This window comes from Sphaeramia orbicularis, chromosome 5, assembly GCF_902148855.1.
Source record: "Sphaeramia orbicularis chromosome 5, fSphaOr1.1, whole genome shotgun sequence".
Lineage (NCBI taxonomy): Eukaryota > Metazoa > Chordata > Actinopteri > Kurtiformes > Apogonidae > Sphaeramia > Sphaeramia orbicularis.
The window spans coordinates 57,762,408-57,786,873 of record NC_043961.1 but is presented as its reverse complement, the minus strand read 5'-3'; the positions used below and the strand labels follow the sequence as shown (position 1 = coordinate 57,786,873).

At 36.2% G+C, this 24,466-nt stretch overlaps 1 protein-coding gene across 3 annotated transcripts in view; it reads left to right on the top strand.

The window, feature by feature from the left end:
• arhgef10la (Rho guanine nucleotide exchange factor (GEF) 10-like a) overlaps positions 1-24,466 on the top strand; it is a 253,242-nt gene that overhangs the window by 117,496 nt on the left and 111,280 nt on the right. For all 3 annotated transcript variants that reach the window (XM_030134274.1, XM_030134275.1, XM_030134273.1), the window contains one exon: positions 17,802-17,923. In XM_030134274.1, the coding sequence (XP_029990134.1) occupies positions 17,802-17,923 (122 nt within the window). The remainder of the gene's footprint in view (positions 1-17,801; positions 17,924-24,466) is intronic.

Below are 24,466 nucleotides of genomic sequence, written 5' to 3'. Positions count from 1 at the left end.
CGGATCTGATTCTGGATTTGGTTTGACTTTGAAAAATTTCTCCATTGTAAGAAATAGGAAGTGGATTGATACAATAAATCAGTATCAATGATATCAAGTTGGCATTTGAATTTTTTACAGATCTGATTGGAATATGACCAAAACATGGGCTATTTCTGTAATATAATAAATTGAATTTGGCCGGTAAGCTACAGGGCCATTGGTCCTATTTTTTTTTTTTTTTTTTTTTATTTCAGTTAACAAAAATGTTTTGTTAGTTTTCGTTAACGATAATAACCTTGGTACCCTGGTGGAAAAGCTGGGCTGAAATAGTTGCCCAATGGTGACTGCTGATATTCAGAGTTCTCCAGACAACCTGTGCCATGCCGATGTATACCGCACAGGAAACAAACAACGGGGAAGAATGCAAAATCCACCCTTCCTGCTGCATAGAGGCTTCACCGCAGACTGACTGAGCTTCACTTTTGTTAGTCTAAGGCAGGGGTGTCAAACATGTGGCCCAGGGGCCAAATGCGGCCCGCCAAAGGGTCCAGTTCGGCCCCTGGGATGTTTTTGCCAAGTGCAAAAATTCCAGTCTTGAATTGAATTAAGCAAAAAAAAAAAAATTAGCTTGAATTAAGTAAAAAATCTTGAATTAAGCCAAAAAAAAAAATCTTCAATTAAGGAAAAAAAATCTTCAATTAAGCCAACAAAAATCTCAAATTTAGCAAAAAAATTTTGAATTAAGCCAAAAAAAAAAAAAAAATCAGTTAAGTTAAAAAAAATCTTGAATTAAGCCAAAAAAAAAATCTTAAATTAAGTAAAAAAAAATCTTGAATTAAGCCGAAAAAAATCTTCAATTAAGTAAAAAAAACAAACCTTAAATTAAGCCAAAAAAAAAAAAAAAATCTAGAATTAACAACTTAAATTTTTTGTCTTTGTTTAGTGCAAAAAATAACATTAAATTATGAAAATATTTACATTTACAAACTATCCTGTGACACTAAAATGTGAATAACCTGAACAAATAGGATGAACCTGAAATGTCTAAAGAAAATTAAGCACAATTTTAACAATTTTTCCGCCTGTTCCTCAGTGTTTAGTGTCTTTGTAGATCTGATCCATAATGCACATGGAGAAATAAGTTGAGGAATAATATTGTTAAAATTGCACTAAATTTTCTTACGTTTTTTAATTTAATTTTCAGTTTTTTCAGGTTTTTTGGGGGGATCGTTTATAAAAGTATTTTCATAATTCAATGTTTTGTTTGTTTTTTTACACTAAAACAAAGACAAAAATTTGGAGTTGTCATTATTTATAAGTTATTATGTTATTATTTTTCTGGTCCTGCCCACTTCAGATCAAATCTAGCCGAATATGGCCCCTGAACTAAAATAAGTTTGACACCCCTGGTCTAAGGATTCAGATTGGTTGCTATGGCGACTGCTTTTGGCTTCTGTTCAAGTAACATTATCTATACCTTACGAGTAATTACTATCTTCCTGTTTTCTGCCGTTTCTATCGCTAGACGATCTCCTGTGATAACGCTACTAATATAAACATTCGGCTGAACCCTAACCCTTAAAAAGAAGACGTAGACTCTGTAGTCGCTGGAAGGATTTTCCCTTCGCCCTAAAATTAATCTGTCAGACAGCAAAAGATTATCTCCCTATCTTGCTGTGCTCAAACATGGGAAATGTTTATGATGAGTAAACATTATCACGGATTTAATTAACAGATCCCACACTTGCATTGATCCGTGGGAAATATCAATTGCACTGGTGTATTTAATTAGTCTATATCTTTGCTCTTTGTGTCACTGGGGTTGATAGAGCGCCACGCTCTGCAAATTAATCTTCATCAGCAAAAGACTTGAAACAAAAGCACGATTAGAATGAAGAAACCGAGAAACGAAATCTCCCCACTTAGTATTCTAACCATATACCTTCCCAAATGATGCCGTTATAGATAATTATTATACAGTGTCTGGGATTATACAGTAAATAGAAGCGACCTTCACCTTTAGCTTGTGGAATCCTATCATTCATATAGACCGCATTTAATTAACAGCGGAGATGATAAAAAATGCAGGACAGGGAATCTCATAAATTATTTGCAGTTTTTTTTTCCCTAAGTTTTAAAAAGTCAACATCAAACAAATAACATTTTAATTTTTTTTTTTTTTTTTTCTGTGCAGCTTTATTTGTTACAACAGTTTCTTAAAATCTGATTTCTTTCAGTATGGAACTAAGGCACATGTGATTCACATGGTTTTTGCGATTATAGAGACATGAACGCAGCCAGGAGCTGTTTGTCATTGAAATGGTTTTATTGGATGGAGTGGAATATTAGTGTGTGAGATACTTTTATAACTGATGAAGAGCCGGTTGATGAACCCATATTCAAATCCAGACTCAAAACTCAGCTTTTCAAACAGACTACCCACCATAAGTCTAACTCTCCTTTTCACGTTTTATTTCTATGTTTTGTAATTTTACTCTTTTATCCATTTGTTTTACTTCTTCGTATTTTATGCAAACGTCTGTTTTATTCTCTGCTGTACAGTGTCCTTAGGTGTCCTGAAAGATGCTTACAAATAACATGTCTTCTTCTTCTTCTTCTTCTTCTTCTTCTTCTTCTTCTTCATCTTTTTCTTCTCCTTCTTCTCCATCTTTTTCCTCTCCTTCTTCTTCTCCTTCTTCTCCTTCTTCTTCCTCTTCTTCTCCTTCTTCATCTTCTTCTTCTTCTTCCTCTTCTTCTTCTCCCTTTTCTTCTCCTTCTTCTTCTTCTTCTTCTTCCCCTTCATCATCTTCTTCTTTTTCTTCTCCTTCTTCCTATTCTTCTTCCTCTTCATCTTCTTCTCCATCATCTTCTTCTTCTCCTTCATCATCTTCTTCTTTTTCTTCTTTTTTCTCCTTCTTCCTATTCTTCTTCCTCTTCGTCTTCTTCTCCATCATCTTCTTCTTCTCCTTCATCTTCTTCTTCTTCTCCTTCTTCCTCTTCTTCTCCTTCTTCTCTTTCTTCTTCTTCTCCTCCATCTTCTTCTTCTTTATCTTCCTCTTCTTCTTCTCCTTCCTCTTCTTCTTCTTTGCCTTTCTCCTTTCTTTTTCTCTTCTCCATCCTATTCTTCTTTGTCTTCTTCTTTCTCCCTCCTTTCTTTCCTTACTTGTCTTCTTCTCTTTTCCTTCTTTCCTTCTTTCTCTTCTTTCTTCTTCCTCTTCTCTTCTTTTCTCTCTTCTTCTTCTTCTCCTTCTTCTTCCTCTTCTTCTTCTTCTTCTTCTTCTTCTTCTTCTTCTTCTTCTTCTTATTATTATTATTATTATTATTATTATTATTATTATTATTATTATTATTATTATTATTATTATTATTATTATTATTATTATTAAGAAATTGCCATGTTCATGTGTGTAGTGAAGAGTGGTGCAGCCTGTGGAATATGGTGAGTGTCTGTCGTAGTAGGGAGTCACAGGATGTACCCTGTTGGAAAAGTTGGACTGAAATAGTTTCCCATTGGCGACTATCAATATTGGCATGTTACTGTTTTTTCAAAGTTCTCCTTACAGCAAAAAGAAACTCTTCAACTTTTTCTTTTGGTGTGGAGGCATTAATGTTGAACTGAGGTTCAAATGATTCACATGTTTTCAGCAAATATAGATGAATTCATAGATCAGTGGTTCCCAGCTTGTTTAGGCTCATGACCCCATTTTAACATCACACATTTCTGGTGACCCCAGATATTCAAAACTGAGACATTTTTTGCAAAAATGTATTTGTTTTTGATCATGTAATAGTTTGTTATACTATGTTGCAAATAAACATATATTTTCGATGTCATTTAGGCTATATAATGTATATTATTATGGATGGAGAACTAAGTGAGAAATGTATTTTCCTTGGTCAGGATATGTACAGTCAGTCCAGCTTAGATTTACAAGGCTGACAATTAATACTGAACAAACAAGAACTCAAACTATGAATTATGAAAGAGCTGCAGCATCTGAAACTGACCACAGTGAACATTTGACAGTCACATGATCGGGTCAGTCAAGCTATGCCTTCTCAGATATTATATCCTGTGTTTTATTTTTTGAACTTGATTTTTATTAGGAAAAGTGTGTGGTGTTTTAATTATAATGAAATATATATTGAATCATTAAAAAAATAGTTTTTATTAGCAATTTTTTTTTTTTTTACATTTTTATCAATTACTACAAATTTCAGTTACAAATTTGCAACTATGCACCGAAAATGGCAATTTATGCTAGAGGTCGACCGATATGTTTTTTTTTTTGAGGCCGACGGCATTTTTAAAATTTTTGGTCAGACAATGGCTGATATCTACAGCCAATTTTTGAGGCCGATATTTAAGGCCGATTTTTTTTTTTTTTTTTTTTTTTTTTTAAAGCACATTGACCATAAAATCCAATTGAAACACTCAGATAATTAAGATTTTAATGTAGCAATATAAATGAAATTATTAATACACGTACACATAGTACTCTTTTAACATTTATTCAACTTTAAGTGCTGCCCACGCAGGTGCCTGATCAAATATCTTATAACATTTTTACAACTGATCAAATATCGGCTTTCAAAAAACAATTAAGGCCAATGGCTGATGTTGGAAAAAAATCTATCTATCTATCTATCTATCTATCTATCTATCTATCTATCTATCTATCTATCTATCTATCTATCTATCTATCTATCTATCTATCTATCTATCTATCTATCTATCTATCTATCTATCTATCTATCTATCTATCTATCTATCTATCTATCTATCTATCTATCTATCTTTTTTTTTTTTTTTTTATGGGGCATTGGTCATTTTAATACTATAAATCTCTTCCCCATGAGCACCACCTCTCATACTTGGAATACAACTCCATTAAACTGTTAGAACAGATGTAGACTCCACATGTTTTTTTTTTCTCCATCATCTGTGCGTTGTCTGAACATGTTTTTCAATGATGTGTGGAGAATATTCCTTATGATCTGCTGTACTTGCTGTTTATCCCCTCACCCCATTTTTTCAGAACAGCTAATTAATGAACATTTATGCTAAAATAAAATCTGTACTGACAGGAAAAATTAGGCCATTACTATGCATTGCAAATCCAATCATATGTGTTTTCTCTGTGTATAAAGTATTTTAACTGTTAGTTTTTATGTTTGTGATGTCGCAACTTTCAGCCATTATTACATCTTGGCAGAAAAAATAGACCTTATCGGATGGATTGGATCGTGTGTAGGGCTGTGTATCGGCAAGAATCTGGCGATACGATATAAATCACAATACTGGGATCACAATACAATAGATCACGATATATCACAATACTGTTAAAAAGGCTTTTTTTTAATTGGTTTTCTTTCTTTTTTATTATTATTTTTTCAGTCAGCATTATTTTAGCATTTTACATTGTGTGCATGACTTCTATGTTTGTAAAGAAAAAAAACAAAACACAAAAACATACTCAAACAGGGGAGCATTGACAGAAATAGTAAAAATACACAAAGCGACCGAAAATATAGTCAAAGGGAAATAACAAGTATGTTTCACATCCCCTTCTTTTCCCCTGTATTAGATGAACATTGAACATTTAAAGTGTAGCACAGGTTTTCTTTCTTTTTTAAAACTGCTGTGCACTTTAGAAATAAAACTTTTTAGTTATTTATTGGTAATTTTTTAGGGGGCGGGGGTGTTATTGTTATTGCTATTTTATATGAGTATTTTATTATTTTATCAGTAATTTATACTGTCTACTAAATGCTGCTGACAGTCGGGGACCTGAGTACAATATTTCGTTTGTGTATTTTTTATATGCTGGAATGACAAATGAACTTGAATCTGAAGCTGATGTAAAAGATTATATCCTGGAAGAATGGAATTACAGCAGAAATCTGCACAAATACTAAACACATTTTTATTTGATCACAACAGGATCTAATGTTATATCACAAAATGTTCGTGTGTTCAAACTGAATTTGTGTTTTACAGACATTACAGTTTAAGATCCTGTTCAAATGTTCATATTCTATTAGTTCAGAGCTAACATCAGAACCGTATATTTGAGTGATCCTAACAAAGGAACTAACATTATTTAACCCTCCGGTGTCCCGTCCACCAAGGCCCTTACTAAGCACCAAGTGTGCCTTTTTCGCACACTTGTGGAATAATGTCAAAAAAAAAAAAAATTCATACAGTTTGTTTTTAATTCTTTTACACTTTTTTCTATTTCATCAACTTGAGCCATAAATAAAAATACTAAATACTCAATAATTGTCACATTTTTTAACCCTTTAAATGCTGTGTTTGTAATGTAAACAAACTATTTTTTTGGATGCAAAAAACACAAAAAAATTTTTTTCAATATACTACATAAAAAGTGGATGACATGTTATTAGATTTTTTCATCCTGGCATATGTCAGTGATTAACTCCAACATTGGTTGATTTGCATTATTATTTTTGGCGCTAGGTCAAATGTTCAAAAATACTAGCATCTGTCACCAAGTGTGCGTAAAATGCACACTTATAAATCAAACTATTAAATATTATATGTTGATTTATTTTTCTGCTCTAATTTGATTTTATTTTTGTAAATCAAGGTCAGCCCTAATCATACAGATCAAATGGAAGAAATAGTGCGTTTTAGGCACACTTGGCAGACAGATGCTTGTCTGGTAATTTTCTTTTGTTTACAATGTGCACATTTTAGTTGGTGGCCAGAATTTTAAAGATCATGCAAAAATGAACAACTTTTGAATTCTAACCTTATTTAATTCGTGAAAAATAATTGAAGTTTTTTAAAACGAAGTGCAAAGTGTGCCTAAAAGGCGCACCCGGACACCGAAGGGTTAATAAAACAGTGTAAAATAATAATAAATAAAATATAAACAAAAAAGAAAAGCAAAACAAAAGTGAACCTCCACAATATCTGCATTTGAAAAAATACTGAAAAATATCGATACAGTACTTTTTAATATCGATGCAGTATTGTGAAATGAAATATCGCGATATATTGCAGAATCGATATTTTCTTACTTACACCCTTAATCGTGTGGTCTATGTTGGAACCGTAGTTCAGACGTACAAAAAACTAACTGACAACACGGAATAACCGCTTCTTTGCAGTAGCCGTAGCGTCTTTGATTTTTACTGTATCAGAATGCAGACATTAATGGCTTCGCTACAGTTCACTGAATATGTTGACATCCTTCCATGATTTGACAATAATGGTATACATTGGAAACCGCAGTACATCTCATGTCCTTACACTCCTATTTGTAATTATCATGAGGAGGCTGCTATGAATATGTTCTGTTTTCCTTAGTCAGTAATTCCTGTTTGTGTAAATTCAGCATGATGCAACGTGAAGCACAATTTACATGGCACTGCAGCCGGAATAACGGCATAAACACATGGAATCGAATACTCAATTTGCAGTGCTCACAGGAACTTGCAACTACATAAATAAACATACAAGTCTTTATTTAGCGGGTTGCTTCCTGCAGTATTTTTTTTTTTTTATATATATATATATATATATATATATATATTTTTTTTTTTTTTTTTTTTTTCTTATTTCTTTAAAATAAGGCCGCAATTTAGCCATAAACACTGTTATTTCCTTGATATAGAGGAGGGAAAATTGTAGCAGTAAAGCAACGAGTCTTTATTTTTTTTATTTTTTTCCTCTTGCTACAAGTTGTAGCTCCGTCAAAATCAATGAAATATACTTTTGTGTGCGAGTGTGAATGCCTACATGTCCATATTTTATGCTGCTTTCAATTTAGGTCTGTTTAACATTTGTTGGCTGTTATTCGTCTTCATTATTACATGACAAAGCCTGAAGGTTAAGGCTAATTTCTGGGGGTTTTTTTGGGTTTTTTTGGCCAATACTTTTGCTCTGTTCACTCTGTCCTTTTATGCGTTATGCTTTCTGTCTCTCTACATTCTCTACATTTCGATTTATGTTTGGCGTTGATAACCAGATGAATTTTTACTTCCAAATTCAGCAAGAGAAGTCAGCATATGCAAATTGAATAATACTTATGCTAATCTAATAATTAGTTAAGGAAAGCTGACAATTACTTGGGGGTAGGGAAAATAAAAGAATAAAAGAATAAAAAAAAGAACCATCAGCGGACCTGCACTCCACCTGCAGAAGTCTACCCTCGTTTAAAGTCTTTTAATAAGTGACCCTCACCTCTTCATATCCTGGCAGAAGCTCAGGCAGGGAGAGTCAGCCCGGAGGCCAAGCACCCTAAAAAATTAATTATTGAAGAACACTTCACACTCTGAATGACTGTAAATATAAATGAATGAATAATTTAAAACGATGTAATTATCTATCCCATTCTTCACAGTAGCCCTGCTCACAGAATTACTGTCAGTGTCTTGTGTTTGTGCAATAAGTACTTACTTCTATTTTGTGTCTTCGGTGTAAAGCCATTAGACGACCCAAGTGTGTTAAGTGCACCGCGAATATGTCATTATTTTTTTTTATTAATTACTAAAACGTGCAGAGTTTGCCATTCTAATTGCACAGGTTTTGAGTTTTACTAGGGATGCACTGATACCAGTGTCGGGTATCGGGTCCAATACGCAGCGTCTGTAAAAAAAAAAAAAAAAATCATGTGAAGGAATACTTCTAGGACAGGGGTCTGCAACCTTTATTATCAAAAGAGCCATTTTGCCCCCTCTTCTGCCAAAAAAAAATAGACTGGAGCCGCAAAAAATAACAGAGCTTATAAACTTTTAAAAGTTTTAATCTTTTTTTTACATTTTATCTGTTACAACCACTGAATACAACAAACAGAAGTGCAGTGTGGAACGGATTTTGGAGTATGATTGCTCTAAAAGTACACAGTAAAAGTAGTTCATAGTGTTTGTGCTAATAGTATATGAAGTACTAATACCAAATATACCAAATTCATGAGGTACTTATTGGAAAAATTAATTTTATTCATCATTGAATTTAGTTTTAAAGCCTATTTCAGATGAAAACAAACACTTTTGAAGCTTGGAAGGGATTTTTGAGTATGATTACTCCAAAAGTACACAGTAAAAGTAGTTCATAGTGTTTGTGCTAATAGTATATGTAGTACTAATACCAAATATACCAAATTCACGAGGTACTTACTGGAAAAAATAATTTTATTCATCATTGAATTTAGTGTTAAAGCCTATTTCAGATGAAAACAAACACTTGTAGCTTGGAAGGGAATCTGGAGTATGATTACTCCAAAAGTACACCGTAAAAGTAGTTCATAGTTTATGTGCTAATAGTATATGAAGTACTAATACCAAATATACCAAATTCATGAGGTACTTATTGGAAAAATTAATTTTATTCATCATTGAATTTAGTTTTAAAGCCTATTTCAGATGAAAACAAACACTTTTGAAGCTTGGAAGGGATTTTTGAGTATGATTACTCCAAAAGTACACAGTAAAAGTAGTTCATAGTGTTTGTGCTAATAGTATATGTAGTACTAATACCAAATATACCAAATTCACGAGGTACTTACTGGAAAAAATAATTTTATTCATCATTGAATTTAGTGTTAAAGCCTATTTCAGATGAAAACAAACACTTGTAGCTTGGAAGGGAATCTGGAGTATGATTACTCCAAAAGTACACCGTAAAAGTAGTTCATAGTTTATGTGCTAATAGTATATGAAGTACTAATACCAAATATACCAAATTCATGAGGTACTTATTGGAAAAATTAATTTTATTCATCATTGACTTTAGTTTTAAAGCCTATTTCAGATGAAAACAAACACTTTTGAAGCTTGGAAGGGATTTTTGAGTATGATTACTCCAAAAGTACACAGTAAAAGTAGTTCATAGTATTTGTGCTAATAGTATATGTAGTACTAATACCAAATATACCAAATTCACCAGGTACTTATTGGAAAAAATAATTTTATTCATCATTGAATTTAGTGTTAAAACCTATTTCAGACAAAAAAACACACTTGTAGCTTGGAAGGGAATCTATTATAGGATTACCCCAAAAGTACACAGTACTCATACTCATGCAGTCGCTCTATGAAAAGTATCGCTATTTATGGAAATGATTCTCTTCAAAACTCAACATTTCCTCCACACTTCCCAGTTGTGCTGCTCCTTATTCTCCGTCTGGGTTCACATCTGCAAGCTCCTGGAAAACGGACAGAATTCTGTGGTTAATATACAAAGGACGGACAGAACCCTCCATCTGTATCCGTCTGCGTCTTTAACGTAGAGCATAAATGAGCCTTTATTACCATGGCATGGTCATATCTAGAGCTAAAAAACACATCTACGCGTTTCGGCTTCAAGCCTTCATCAGGAAGTTAAGCAGGAGCCTGGAAAACTGCAGGTTCCCATATAGCGGGACCTGACCAACAGGAACTTGCCAAATGGGCATAAAGCTAATGGCCTGCAGAGGGTGTCCACATGTAAAACAGCCAGCAGATGGTGTCACTGCAGGCACTGCAGGTCAAAAGGCCACACACAAAATTGCTTGTTTCTTGTTTTTAAAGACTTTACACTGTTTTGACCCTAAATTAAGAGTTATATGGCATTTCACACAGTTATTTATCCATGTATATTTGTAAATATTTATATAGGTGAGGTTTTCTTTTTTGTGTAAAACTTTACTCTTCTTCGTAGTATTTGTCCAGTATGGTTAATTCAGAGCGGCGCCCTCTGGTGGATTGATTGACAAACGCTCATTCCAACACATTAAATGTCAGCAGCAGCACTTTGTTCCAGTCAGACTAATGACAACGACAATAAAGCACATTTACAAAAGGAACTAACAACTGGAATGGGATTATTAAGTACTCATATCAGTACTCGGTATCTGCAAGTACTCAAATATAAGTACTTGTACTTGTGCTCGGTCTGGAAAAAAGTGGTATCGGTGCATCCCTCAGTTTTACACTTGACGATCCAGTGCAGGTGAATTGAAATGTGTGTTGAACTGTAGCGACGGAAAGACTGAGGAAGAAAGTTGAATAAACAGCAACAAGCCATCAAAAGATAAGTCATTAAAACATGCAGTCAATGCCATTTCTTTGTGATAATTTTCTCCTGTCTTGTTCAATATAAAAGCTCTCGGTCTTTTATCCAGCTGCGCTCAAGCTATGGATGTGACAAGGTTTTTTTTTTTTTTTTTTTTTTTTTCTTCTATTGTGTTTACAAAGTTTCAACACAGGTGACTTTATTTTTCTTTTTAGAATCAGTTTTAGTACCTAAACCAGGGGTGTCAAACATGCGGCCCGGGGGCCAAATGCGGCCCGCCAAAGGTTCCAATCCGGCCCAACGGATGAATTTGCAAAATGAAAAAAATTACACTGAGGATATTTACAATCATGGGTGTCCGATTTACATTTATAAACTATCCTTGCAATAAATGTGAATAAGCTGAACAAATATGAACAACCTGAAATGTTTTAAGAAAAAATAGTTCAACTTCTAAAAAAAATAATAGATTCACTGTGATCTGCAAGTTGTGTTAATGATAAGCTGAGACATATTATTGTAGAAATGGTTCTTATTTTAGTTCCAAGCTCTAAAATTTTAACAATATTATACCTGTTACCAAATGTTTGTGTAACATTGTGTGTAATGTGCATGTATAAATGATAAGTTGAGGCATAATATTGTTAAAATTGCACATGGTTGTTCAGGTCGTTCATATTTTCAAAATGCAATTTGACTTTTTTCACACTAAAACAAAGTGGAAAAATTTAGATTATTAGGTAAAGCTTATTATGCCTATTATTGCACTGGTCCGGCCCACTTGAGATCACATTGGGCTGTATGTGACCCCTGAACTAAAATGAGTTTGACACCCCTGACCTAAACTATGAAGTATGTCTACATTAGTGATGTATGTCCAAACACTTTTTTTTTCTATTATTATTTTGTTTTTATTGGAAAAGGAGCAAGATATCTCAGTGTTACCATTCATACATATGATATCTTTTAGAGTCCTTTTTGCATTTCTTATTTTATACACACAAAAGTGTCAAACCGAAAAAAAAAAAAAAAAATCATGAATTGAGTGCTTACAGTTTTGGTATTTCTCACTTTAAAAAATGACAATCACAGCTTTTAGTACCTCTGGGTTCTTTAAACATTACACATGTTTATGCAAAAGTAAAACATAAGCAAAGAATAAAGACAGGGAGATTATAAAGAAACATTTTTACAGGAGTGATACAAATTCTGGGCGGCTAGAGGATACAAACTTAATCCATTTGTCCCAAATATGGTAAAATTTATCCCTCTGGATTCTGATAGAGTAAGTCAGTTTTTCCATTTTGAAAATTTACAAGATGGTCTGGTACCAGTCTTCTAATGTTGGTGGAGTTGGCTTTAACCACCTTCTTGTCATAGATTTCTTGCTGGCTGCTGAAAGCGCCTGTAATAATTTTGTATCCTCCCTCCGTTCTAGTACTGAGACATCACTAAGATATAGATTTACAAAGTTATCGATAACACGAACCTTGAAGACTGATATTAAAGTCCTGTGAATATCCCTCCAATATTGGTGCATGTTGGGGCAGTCCCAGAACACATGATAATGATTGGCCTCCTTTGATCCACACTGTGTCCAACACTCTGAAGAACCACCTCTGGATTTACCCTGATGGGGTGTCTTACCAAACACTTTTTTTTTTATACTTTGTTTTTATTTGTTTTTTTTCAACAAACAGACAATACAACACACAAACCTGGGGTCACTGGTTGAACACTAAATATTTAAGTCACACACAGCAGTAACTGAGCATTGTTTTGTTTATAGTCCAGCCATTTTCTCCAGCGCTTCATGAATTTACACTATATTGTCAAAAGTATTGGCTCACCCATCCAAATAATCAGAATCAGGTGTTCCAATCACTTCCATGGCCACAGGTGTATAAAATCAAGCACTTAGGCATGCAGACTGCTTTTACAAACATTTGTGTCAGAATGGGTCGCTCTCAGGAGCTCAGTGAATTCCAGCGTGGAACTGTGATAGGATGCCACCTGTGCAACAAATCCAGTCGTGAAATTTCCTGGCTCCTAAATATTCCACAGTCAACTGTCAGATGGATTATAAGAAAGTGGAAGTGTTTGGGAACGACAGCAACTCAGCCACGAAGTGGTAGGCCACGTAAACTGACGGAGCGGGGTCAGCGGATGCTGAGGCGCAGAGTGCGAAGAGGTCTCCAACCTTCTGCAGAGTCAATGGTACAGACCTCCAAACTTCATGTGGCCTTCAGATTAGCTCCAGAACAGTGCGCAGAGAGCTTCATGGAATGGGTTTCCATGGCCGAGCAGCTGCATCCAAGCCATACATCACCAAGTGCAATGCAAAGCGGTGGATGCAGTGGTGTAAAGCACGCCGCCACTGGACTGTAGAGCAGTGGAGGCGCCTTCTCTGGAGTGACCAATCGCGCTTCTCCATCTGGCAATCTGATGGACAGGTCTGGGTTTGGCGGTTGCCAGGAGAATGATACTTGTCGGACCGCATTGTGTCAAGTGTACAGTTTGGTGGAGGGGGCATTATGGTGTGGGGTTGTTTTTCAGGAGCTGGGCTCGGCCCCTTAGTTCCAGTGAAAGAAACTGGGAATGCTTCAGCAGACCAAGACATTTTGGACAATTCCATGCTCCCAACTTTGACAGAGTCTGGTGTGGATGAACTGGACTGGCCTGCACACAGTCCTGACCTCAACCCCATAGAACACCTTTGGATGAATTAGAGCGCAGACTGAGAGCCAGGCCTTCTGTCCAACATCAGTGTGTGACCTCACAAATGCGCTTCTGGAGGAATGGTCCAAAATTCCCATGAACACACTCCTAAACCTTGTGGACAGCCTTCCCAGAAGAGTTGAAGCTGTTATAGCTGCAAAGGGTGGACCCACGTCATATTGAACCCCATAGATTAGGAATGGGATGTCACTTAGATTCATAAGTGAGTCAAGGCAGGTGAGCAAATACTTTTGGCAATATAGTGTATGTTCCTTGAGTCATTCAATTCAATTTTCAATTCAACTTTATTTGTATAGCCCAATATCACAACAAGGTTATCTCAAAGGGCTTTACAGAGTCAGTTAGAGTAAACAACAGTCGAATGAACAGCAAGAAAATGAGTAGTGTCCAGGGCATCCCCCGTCCTTAGACCCTCTTTCTCGGCAAGGAAAAACTCAAAACCCAGTGGGAAAAGGGAGAAACCTCGGGGAGAACCACAGTGAAGGAGAGATCCACTCCCATGGACGGACAGGCTATAGATGCACCAGGACTGATGGACGTCCATTTGCAGATGTAGTTCTAGTCTACAAGGATGCAGTAGGGTGGACACATGGGGGGTCCATCCCGCTGGATGAGACAGGCAGGGGCGAGGAGGCCCATCCACAGTGGTGAGGCCGAGGACGTCCATCCAGACAGGTGGGGGAGGGGGTCAGGACACAGGACAGGGCAGGACACAGATGGGTCAGCGCAGATCCTGCCATCATTGGCTCCCAAGTGGTTACAACTGAAAAAGTAGCCACTCCCCCGGAGGGGAGTGGGGAAAGGGGACATCGGGTGAATAGCACTGCACAAACTAAGTTGGCTAAATATTAAAAATATAAGTGCAGACCAGAATGGTACGTAGAACCAGAAACAGGAGATAGGACTCAGTGCCTGTACTTCCCCCAGCATTCTTGCTCCTAGGGCAGCTTAGACTGAACTGTGGGTTTAGTCTGGTTTGAACTAGCCTGACCATAAGCTTTTTCAAATAGGAATGTTTTTAGCCTGACCTTAAATGTAGAGACTGTGTCGGCCTCTTTAATGTTAACTGGAAGCTGATTCCATAAAACAGGAGCTTGGTAACTAAAGGCTCTAGCTCCTACTGTACTTTTACAGACCCTGGGAACTACCAGTAGACCTGCATTCTGAGAACGAAGGGTTCTGTTGGGATGGTACGGCACCAGAGCATCTCTGAGATAAGAGGGGCCCATACCATTAATGGTCTTGTATGTGAGGAGGAGGATTTGAATCTAATTCTAAACTCAATTGGAAGCCAGTGAAGGGCTTGGAGCACAGGGGTGATGTGTTCTCTTCTATTTGTTCCTGTTAGTAGTCTCGCTGCCGCGTTCTGAACCAGTTGATAACTTTTTAGAGAGCTTTTAGGACATGCTACGAGAAGGGAGTTGCAGTGATCTAATCTAGATGTAACAAACGCATGAACTAATTTTTCTGCATCATTTTTAGAAAGAATATTTCTAATTTTGGCTATGTTGCGCAGGTGGAAGAAGGCGGTTCTGCAGGCTTGGTTAATATGTGGTTTAAATGATAGATCTGGGTCAAATAGAACTCCTAGGTTTCTAACTGTGGTGCTAGAGGCTACACTCACATTGTCCAGAGTGACTATCTGGTCAGATAGGGAGTCTCTTGCATTTTTAGGGCCTATTATAATGACCTCTGTTTTTTCAGGGTTAAGTAAAAGATAATTAGCGCTCATCCAGGTTTTAATGTCACGGACACAGGAACTTAGTTTATCTACTTGTCTGGTCTGATCAGGTTTAATCGATAAATACAGTTGTGTATCATCTGCGTAACAGTGAAACTTAATGCCATGTTTTCTAATAATGTTACCTAAAGGCAGCATGTATAGTGTAAACAAAATGGGCCCGAGGACCGACCCTTCAGTCATAGGTAGTAAGTCAGTCTATCCATGGAGTAGATTTCCTCTATTATAACTAGCCACTGATCCTCACAAGGTGCATCCGTTTTGAGCCAGTTCCTTGTAATGGCTTTTTTGGAAGCAATTATAAGAATTTTAAGGAGGTATTTGTCTTCTGTCTCTAATACATTTCCAGGTAGCAGTCCCAGCAAAAGGAATTTGGGGTCCTTAGGAATTGTGAAGGTCATAATACCCTCAATGATTTCAAAAAGCTTTTCCCAGAAAGATTTCAATTTTATACAAGTCCAGAAAGTGTGAGAGTGATTAGCAATTGCATGCCCACACTGTCTCCAGCCATATTGTTGATGTCCCTTTACTTTAGTAGTGATATGTGGTGGAATAAAGAATCTGATCAGGTTTTTCCACCCAAACTCCCTCCATCTTTTAGAGCTCACAGATGTTTGTTGTGTGTCGCACATTGTAAACTGATCACTCTCAGACAAGACAATACCCAGCTCATCCTCTCATTTTGATTTAACGTATAATGTGGTGTTTCCATTTAATTTCTGTGACCCCTTATATAATTTAGAAACTATTTTACTTGGCAGACCTTTGTAGGCATCTGTAAACATTTTACGAACTCAGCCCCACTACTTGAAATCCCTTTTCCTATTTCTGTATTGTAAAACTGTCGTACTTGTAGATATCGATACAAATCTATATTTTCTAGATTGAATTCTGTTTTTATCTTTTCAAGTGACTTAAAAATATTTCCCTTTACACACAGGCATACCGCTGTTCATTCCACCTTAGAAAAGCAGGATCAGTTACACCTGGTTGGAACTTTGGTGCAAAAGAGGAGCAAATCAAAAGTTTTTTATCATTCTCCAAATTGTATTTTTTGACAACTTTATTTCAAATTGTTTTGTTTTTGTTTTGTTCTTTTTAGTTTTTCTTAATAGCTGGTATTAATATTTTGGTAGGAAAAGTTGTAAATGGGTATTATTATATTAATGTACATAGGTAAAAGGATGTGTGATATTGTTATACTATTATTATTATTATTATTATTATTATTATTGTATTCATACAAAATAATAATTGCTATATAATGATCAGAAGGAATAGAAATTGGGGGTAGGAGTACATAAGTTTTTACTTCTTCCTATTCCTTTTCGAGCATGTATAATTTCATTTAATTTGTTTTTTTATTATTATTATTATTATTATTATTATTATTATTATTATTATTATTTATTTAGTTAGTTAGTTGTTTGCTTATCAATCATATATGTACCAGTACTTATATTTTGTTGGTTGATTTTTGTTTTGATTTCACTGTCTACATGTTCAAAATAATGATTTAATTCATTCATTCATTCAAATTTAATAATGTATTGTGCACGATATTGTTTTCCTTATTTCCATGATTGGACATTTTTTACCAAACACTTTTTAAGACTTTTGGAAATATCAGCATAAATTTTACTGTTGCTGTGTTTACCTATTTGTCAAGAAAGTCAGTTCTTCTTGCTCTCACATCTATTCAGAACCGCTCTGATCAAATATATAAGGAACTGTAGCATAATCCGGTGTAACGTACGCAAACAAACTAGGAAGCAAATTTTAGCAAGCTGTTAAATTTCATGCACAGTTTAGTTTCTGGAATTCATGATTACAAAATTACATAATGAGACCACTTTGGCAGGTTCGCCCGGTGCCTTGTCAGGGGTGCACCTGTCGTAAGACTCGGAGCCGTGAGCGCTGAGATGGTGCATACACCAGGAAAATCCATTATTATAACTCAAATCCAGGAGTTGCATTTTCCCCGCCGGGACTGACTCTCACTGTTGATTAAGTGCAGGTTTAATCACTGTTGAGGTCCTGTGTTGGCAGCACTTGGCCTCACCTCCTACAAGAGGGAATAAGCCCCTGGCTGACTATAACACTCACATGCTACTAATACCATTCATTTCACATACCTGGAGCAGCAGGATGTCAGTCTGATTATTCTTCATGGTTCTGACATATCTCAAAGTAGACTTGTAAGTTTCTCAGCTGTGGGGGTGGTATGCATACTGTTGCTAAGTACAACAACAACTAAAGTTACCACCACCTGTGTGTGTGGACATGTGTAAAATGGCTTTTTTTTTTCTATTCCAGGAGAAGAGAATTCACCAGGGTGGCTCTGTGGAGAGGATGAGGGGAAGACCATGGCCCCGTTTTGGGGTCCACTCTTGGCCTGTCACATGCCTGTGTTTGCTATGAAGTCTCCAGAAAGAAAGGTGTGTACACTGTCACCAAAACGACACAAAATCCAAAAGAGCAAGATAACCAAACGTGATTGGTTTATATGTAATGTAATATATAAAAAATACACAGTTATATGTCTTGTTTATTAGTACACAGAGTTCCAGCAGGGTCTTAAAAAGTCTGAAGTCTTGAATTTACAAATCTGCATTTAATACCTTAAAAAGGTTTTTAAAAGGTATTAAATTTGATATGGCAGGTCTTAAGTTATGTTCCCATAAAGTTGTTCGCTTTATTGTGTTTAAAGGTGCAGGAGACTTTCGTGACCAATTTTTGATCAAATCTGTCAAACCTCAGCTGTAGCCTAAGTATCACGACTCTTTAAGTCTTTGTGTGATTACTCACCTGAATGTCTTGCATTATGGTGAACAATTTCTTAGTGCCATCCCTTTGTTTACAAACAGAGCCGGGAGGAATTTTGTCGCAACGTGTGTTGTGGGAAAGGGAGGTTCGCGCAGCTACCTCGCAGCAGCAGCGGCTACAGACACGACACAGAAACGGCAGGAGCTCCCTTCCCTCTGTGCATATTCCTCCGGCCGTTTCTGCGTTTAAGCCGTTTCTGCGTCGTCTTTGTTTCATCCATATAATATCATATGGTTGCGCTGCAGCAGCCAGGCATCTGCAGCAGCCCCCCCCCCCCGTATCAACATTACCTGAAATTTTCATGAAAATCCATCCATAACTTTTTGTGTTATCTTGCTAACAAACAAACACACAAACAAACACGCATGCAAACACACAAAGCAAAGCGATCACAATACCTCCTGGCAGAGGTAATAACAGCCAGATAAAGGGTGTTGGTAGAAATTGCTAATAATATAATGGTTGTACAAGGGGCACTAATGCACTTTTTTTTATTCTCACATTGTCCAGCTACGAAGTTTTGCTTATTGATAAGTAACACAACCTTCAAATGCCTTGTATAACCAGTGATATTGAAGACAGACACAATATGTCATGGTATAGTGAAAACTGATAATTAACTAGCATGTACTGTACACAAGCCCAGATTAACCATATGGGCAACTGGGCAATTGCCCAGGGGCCCGCGACCTCTGAAGGGCCCTGGGTAGCTCGGGCATAACGAAAATATCTGGTTATCTTTTGCTTATAAATGAAACTGTCCGCTGTCCGGAGCCACTGCACTGCACAGAAACCCTGCTCCTGCCGTCTGTGACCGTGAGCTGAGACCCTCTCCTCATTGGTCAGTCCAAAAAGCGAATCAGCAGTGACGCAAATCAACGTGCGTGCACTGAGCGGGATGTGAGACGTCAAGAACTACGCGACATACGCAACGTACGCAAATCAAAACATTGCAAACATGGAGAAGCAGCTAAGTGAACTAAGCTAAGCCAAATGAAAATTAAAAAAGGAGAGGGACATTAAAAAAGCTGAAAATTTAAAGAACATAGCTAAAATAGGTAATTTCTTTACTGTGGCTAACATGAGAGAAAGCAGATTTCAAGATGTTTACATTGCACTTCCTTTAACTCTCTTGTTGAATTCTGAGGTGACAAGGGGATTTCTGTTTAAAATTCATATCTGATTCTATCAGATTATGTTGGTGTTTTGTCTGTGGGCTTTTTCTGACGATTCAATACATTTGTGTCGGCATAAAGTGTTCTTAAATAAATACTGGATACTTTGGAAATGGTTTCTTATTTATTTTTTTTGAAAATGGAGGACATTTCCCTCTCTTTCTAATGTAATGGATCAATTTTAGATTATACTGATGCTAATGTGTTTAGTTTTCATATCATCATATGCAAGTGAGTGGCCTTGACAAGAGGCTGTAGTGGTGCACTTGTAGTTCTACGAGCATTTACACATTTGTACATCAAAATGCATTTGATGATAGTTAGACATTGAAGTATGGGGTATATTTACATATATTCCTGGAACTTATTCTGTATTTTGCCAGATTATAGGGATCCTGGGGTTGTGATGATGGGGCCTTTGAATATTGTTGCCCAGGGTACAATGAAGTGTTAATCTGGCCCTGACTGTACATAAAAATGGACAAAGTCATAATGCTAGCGGTGATTTATAAGTGATGACAAAATCCAGTGTAAACGGCAAAACTGTGTTGCTTTTAGCGATGAGAGGCCCAAATTCTGTGGTTGGTCAGAAGAAATAACAGAAGGAATAATAATGGAACAGGGGTTGGCTGAATTACTGCATTGAATCTTTTTTGTCAGACACTTTATTTTTTTCATTTAGCAGGTTTAATATGATGTTACTGTTAACTAATTACACTGCTAACATTAACATGCTTAACGTGGCAGTGTAACAAGCTAAACTGGGGTAAAAGTTAGGGCAGTGGTTCCCAACCTTTTTTGGTTCATGACCCCATTTTAATATCAATGGCGACCCCAGACATTCAAAACAGACATTTTCTCTTTCTAAAATTTATTTGTTTTTGATCATGTAATATTTTGCTCTACTATGTTGCAAATAAAGTAATTTTAGACAACATTTAGTCTGTATAATGTATATTATTATAGATGGAGGCAGAAAAGCCAGGTGTAGATTACTGCATAAAGTGAGAGTTTTATTTTCCTTGGTCAGGATATGTACAGTCAGTCCAGCTTGGATTTACAAGGCTGACAATTAATACTGAACAAACAAGAACTCAAACTATGAATTATGAAAGAGCTGCAGCATCTGAAACTGACCACAATGAACATTTGACAGGCAAGGCAAGGCAAGTTTATTTGTATAGCACATTTCAGCAACAAGGCAATTCAAGGTGCTTCACACAGGACATTGAAATAAAAGAAACAAAAAGAAACACATTTAAAACATTATAAAAGAAACATATAAAAGGTGATTAAAAACAGCAAGTAAGAAAACAACACATAAAATCTAAATAAATAAATAAATAAAATAGAATAAAATAAAAATAAAAACACACATATTAAAGTAATAAGTTGCAATGCAGAGTTTCAAAGAGAATATAAAATTTAAAAAGTCAAAATCCTTTTAGTCAAAGGCAGCAGTGAACAGGTGAGTCTTTAACCTGGACTTAAAAGAACTCAGACTCTCAGCAGACCTGATATTTTCTGGTAGTTTGTTCCAGATATACGGAGCATAGAAACTGAACGCTGATTCTCCATGTTTAGTTCTGACTTTTGGAACCCAGAGCAGACCTGCACCAGATGACCTGAGTGGTCTGGATGGTTCATACTGGACTAGAAGGTCTCTGACGTATTTTGGGCCTAAACCATTCAGTGCTTTATATGTTAGTAAGAGAATTTTGACGTCTATTCTCTGAGAGACAGGGAGCCAGTGTAGAGACCTCAGAACTGGACTGATGTGGTCCACTCTCTTGGTCTTAGTGAGGACTGGAGCAGCAGCATTCTGGATCAGCTGCAGTCGTCGAATAGACTTTTTAGGCGGACCACAGAAGATACTGTTACAGTAGTCAGCTCCACTAAAGATAAATGCATGGACAAGTTTTAGACAGATAAACAGAACCACAGTGCTTCAGTTTCAGACTCACAGTTTGTCATGTCTTTTATGGATTGTGATTGTCTCTCTCAACTCCCCATATATTTTTTATTAGTAAGTTTTTTCTGTTTTTTTTTTTTTTTTTTTTTTATCAATTACTAGAAATTTCAGGCGACCCCACATGGGGTCCCCACCCCAAGGTTGAAAAATACTGGGTTAGGGTATAATGTGGACAGTAAATACAATCTGTGCAGAACAATTCAATTTATTGTTTAATTTAATTCAATCTATGTACATTTTATTGCTGTAATTTTATTGTCATGGTATTGATTTAACTTTTAGACACAATTTGGACTCATTTGCATTTAAATTATAACATTACCAATTATATGGAAACATCTCAGGGAACAGGGAGACACTTACTATTGATTTTAACATTCAGTGATTTTTTTAATATTTGATTTTAACTACACATGGTGGTCGAAGCTAACTACTATTACCCATATTATTATTAGTTTCTACCAATAATCCTACTGTAAATCACTCAAGAACAGATGCTGGATTCTATATTGCTATCCATTTAATATTTTAATCCACTACTTTCTTGCTGTCCAATTTGTACTTGAGCTCCAAAGCTCTTGACGCATTTAATGTCTCAAACTGGCAGTGTGTTTACGCCGAACAAGGAAAAGCGGCCTTCCGTTGAATCAATCTGTCAAAGCGATCCGACTTTCGACGAAAACCCAGCTCTCCTCTTAAGCAGCCATTAGCCCGCAGTTGCGACGGAATCTTTATTTCGATAACGATTTTGTCGAAAGAGATCATAGCGCCATTTAACACAGTCATTTCCCATTGAACGCAATCAAAGCGCACTTGCCTCGCCCTAACGGCTAAAAATACATTGTCTCAAGGATGATCTCACTCAAAAATACCCAGACGACTAGAATTACAAGGTGACACGAGACCATCTCCTTAAGATGCCGGCTAAAGTATTTCAATCAATACGAGTTGTTAAGACCTGGTGAGAGGTAGACTAAAAGGGTTTGGAAGTCAGCGGAAATGGTCTAAAATCAATTTGCGCAGGCTGAAAGATGATATTTCCCACCACATTTTCTGTTGCTATAATGCGGTTACAGGTCTTACAGAGCAAGGTGGGAAGTGGGGGGGGGAAGCCAAATTACCATGGTCACCAGGGGAGGATGTTATAAAGTGATCATGCAATTATCTTAATGGCTGTGGGACACCCAAGCATAAATCAATGTTCCATCATTAGATTAAGGCCCATACACCGGCCCATAGTCTGTTAGCCATCAGATGAGAGAGAGAGAAAGGTGAGGTGAAACAGCAGCTGGAAGTGCAGGAAGTAGAGTTTTGACACGGCGGGAGGGGGATTTCCCACAAGACCTTTGCGGCGTTGGGGAGTATTCCGCCGAAGTGTGTTACACCTGGCTGGAAGCGGAGCCAAGTCAATTAATATATTTTGTGCCAGTGGGACCCACGTGGTCTCTGAGGATCTGCTCATATTCTCCAGTTCTCGCGCAAACAAATGAAGCACCTGAGCATGCCAGTGAAGGGCACGGCAGCTGTGTCAGTCACGGATGAGTTTTACCGTGCAACCAGCGAGAAGCATCAAAAATGAGCTTACATATGTTTAGAAATGAGTCCTCGCTGTCAAAAAAAAAATAAATAAAAAATTGCACCGGTCACCGATACTATTGAGGCTAATGGTAGCTATAAATATACCTGCGTCGATTCATTTATACCCGCTTTCATCTGTGTACAAGGACTTGAGTTTTTTTTTAATTTTTTATGTTTCTCTATATTAGGGGTCTCAAACTCATTTTCTATCAGGGGCCACATTCAGCCCGATTTGATCTAACGTGGGCCGGACCAGTAAAATAATAACAGAATAACCTATAAATAATGGCAGCTCCAAATTGTTGTCTTTGTTTTAGTGTAAAAAAAAACCCCAAACAATAAATTATGAAAATACTTACTTTTATAAACTATAAAAAAAAAAAAAAAAAGAAAAAAATGAAATTTAAATTAAAAAAACGCAAGAAAATTTAGTGCAGTTTTAACAATATTATGCCTCAACTTATCATTTCTACATGTGCATTATGGATCGGATCTACAAAGACACTCAACACTGAGGAACAGGCAGAAAATTGTTAAAATTGTGCTTAATTTTCTTTAGACATTTTAGGTTGTTCACATTTGTTCAGGTTATTCACATTTTATTGTTACAGGATAGTTTGTAAATGTAAATATTTTCAGAATTTAATGTTATTTTTTGTGCTAAAATAAAGGAAAAAAATTGAAGTTGTTAATTCTAGATTTTTTTTGGCTTAATTGAAGACTTTTTTTTTTTTTACTTAAGTGAAGTTTTTTTTCACTGAATTGAAGATTTTTTTTACTGAATTGAAGATTTTTTTACTTAATTGAATATTTTTTTGGCTTAATTGAAGATTTTTTTACTTAACTGAAGATTTTTTTTGGCTTAATTCAAGATTTTGTTTACTCAATTGAGGATTTTTTTCTAGCTTAATTCAAGATTTTTTGCTAAATTTGAGATTTTTCTGGCTTAATTGAAGATTTTTTTGTCTTAATTCAAGATTTTTTTTTACTTAATTGAAGAATTTTTTTTTTGGCTTAATTCAATTTTTTCCTTAATTGAAGCTAAATTTTTTTTTTTTTTTTTGCTTAATTCAATTGAAGACTGTGGAATTTTTTGCACTTGGTAGAAACATCCCACGGACCGGACTGGAACCTTTGGCGGGCCACATTTGGCCTCCAGGCCGCATGTTTGAGACCCCTGCTCTCTATTTTTTTTTTTTTTTTTTTTTTGACTGTATACCCTTGCTGTGGACTGAAATCAAAAGAATGGGCATGCGATAGGAATTGGGGCGGCGGTATTAGAAAGCTGAAGAGGTAAGCAGTAGTATTTATTTCTCCTTTTTTGACTAAAGAGAAGGTAGCATTAAATGGAGTGACTTTAAGTCCTTCATGCAGAGCAGACTGTGATTAGGGGCTTAACTCAGCAGCAGCCCCGCTCTCCCTTCTTTGCA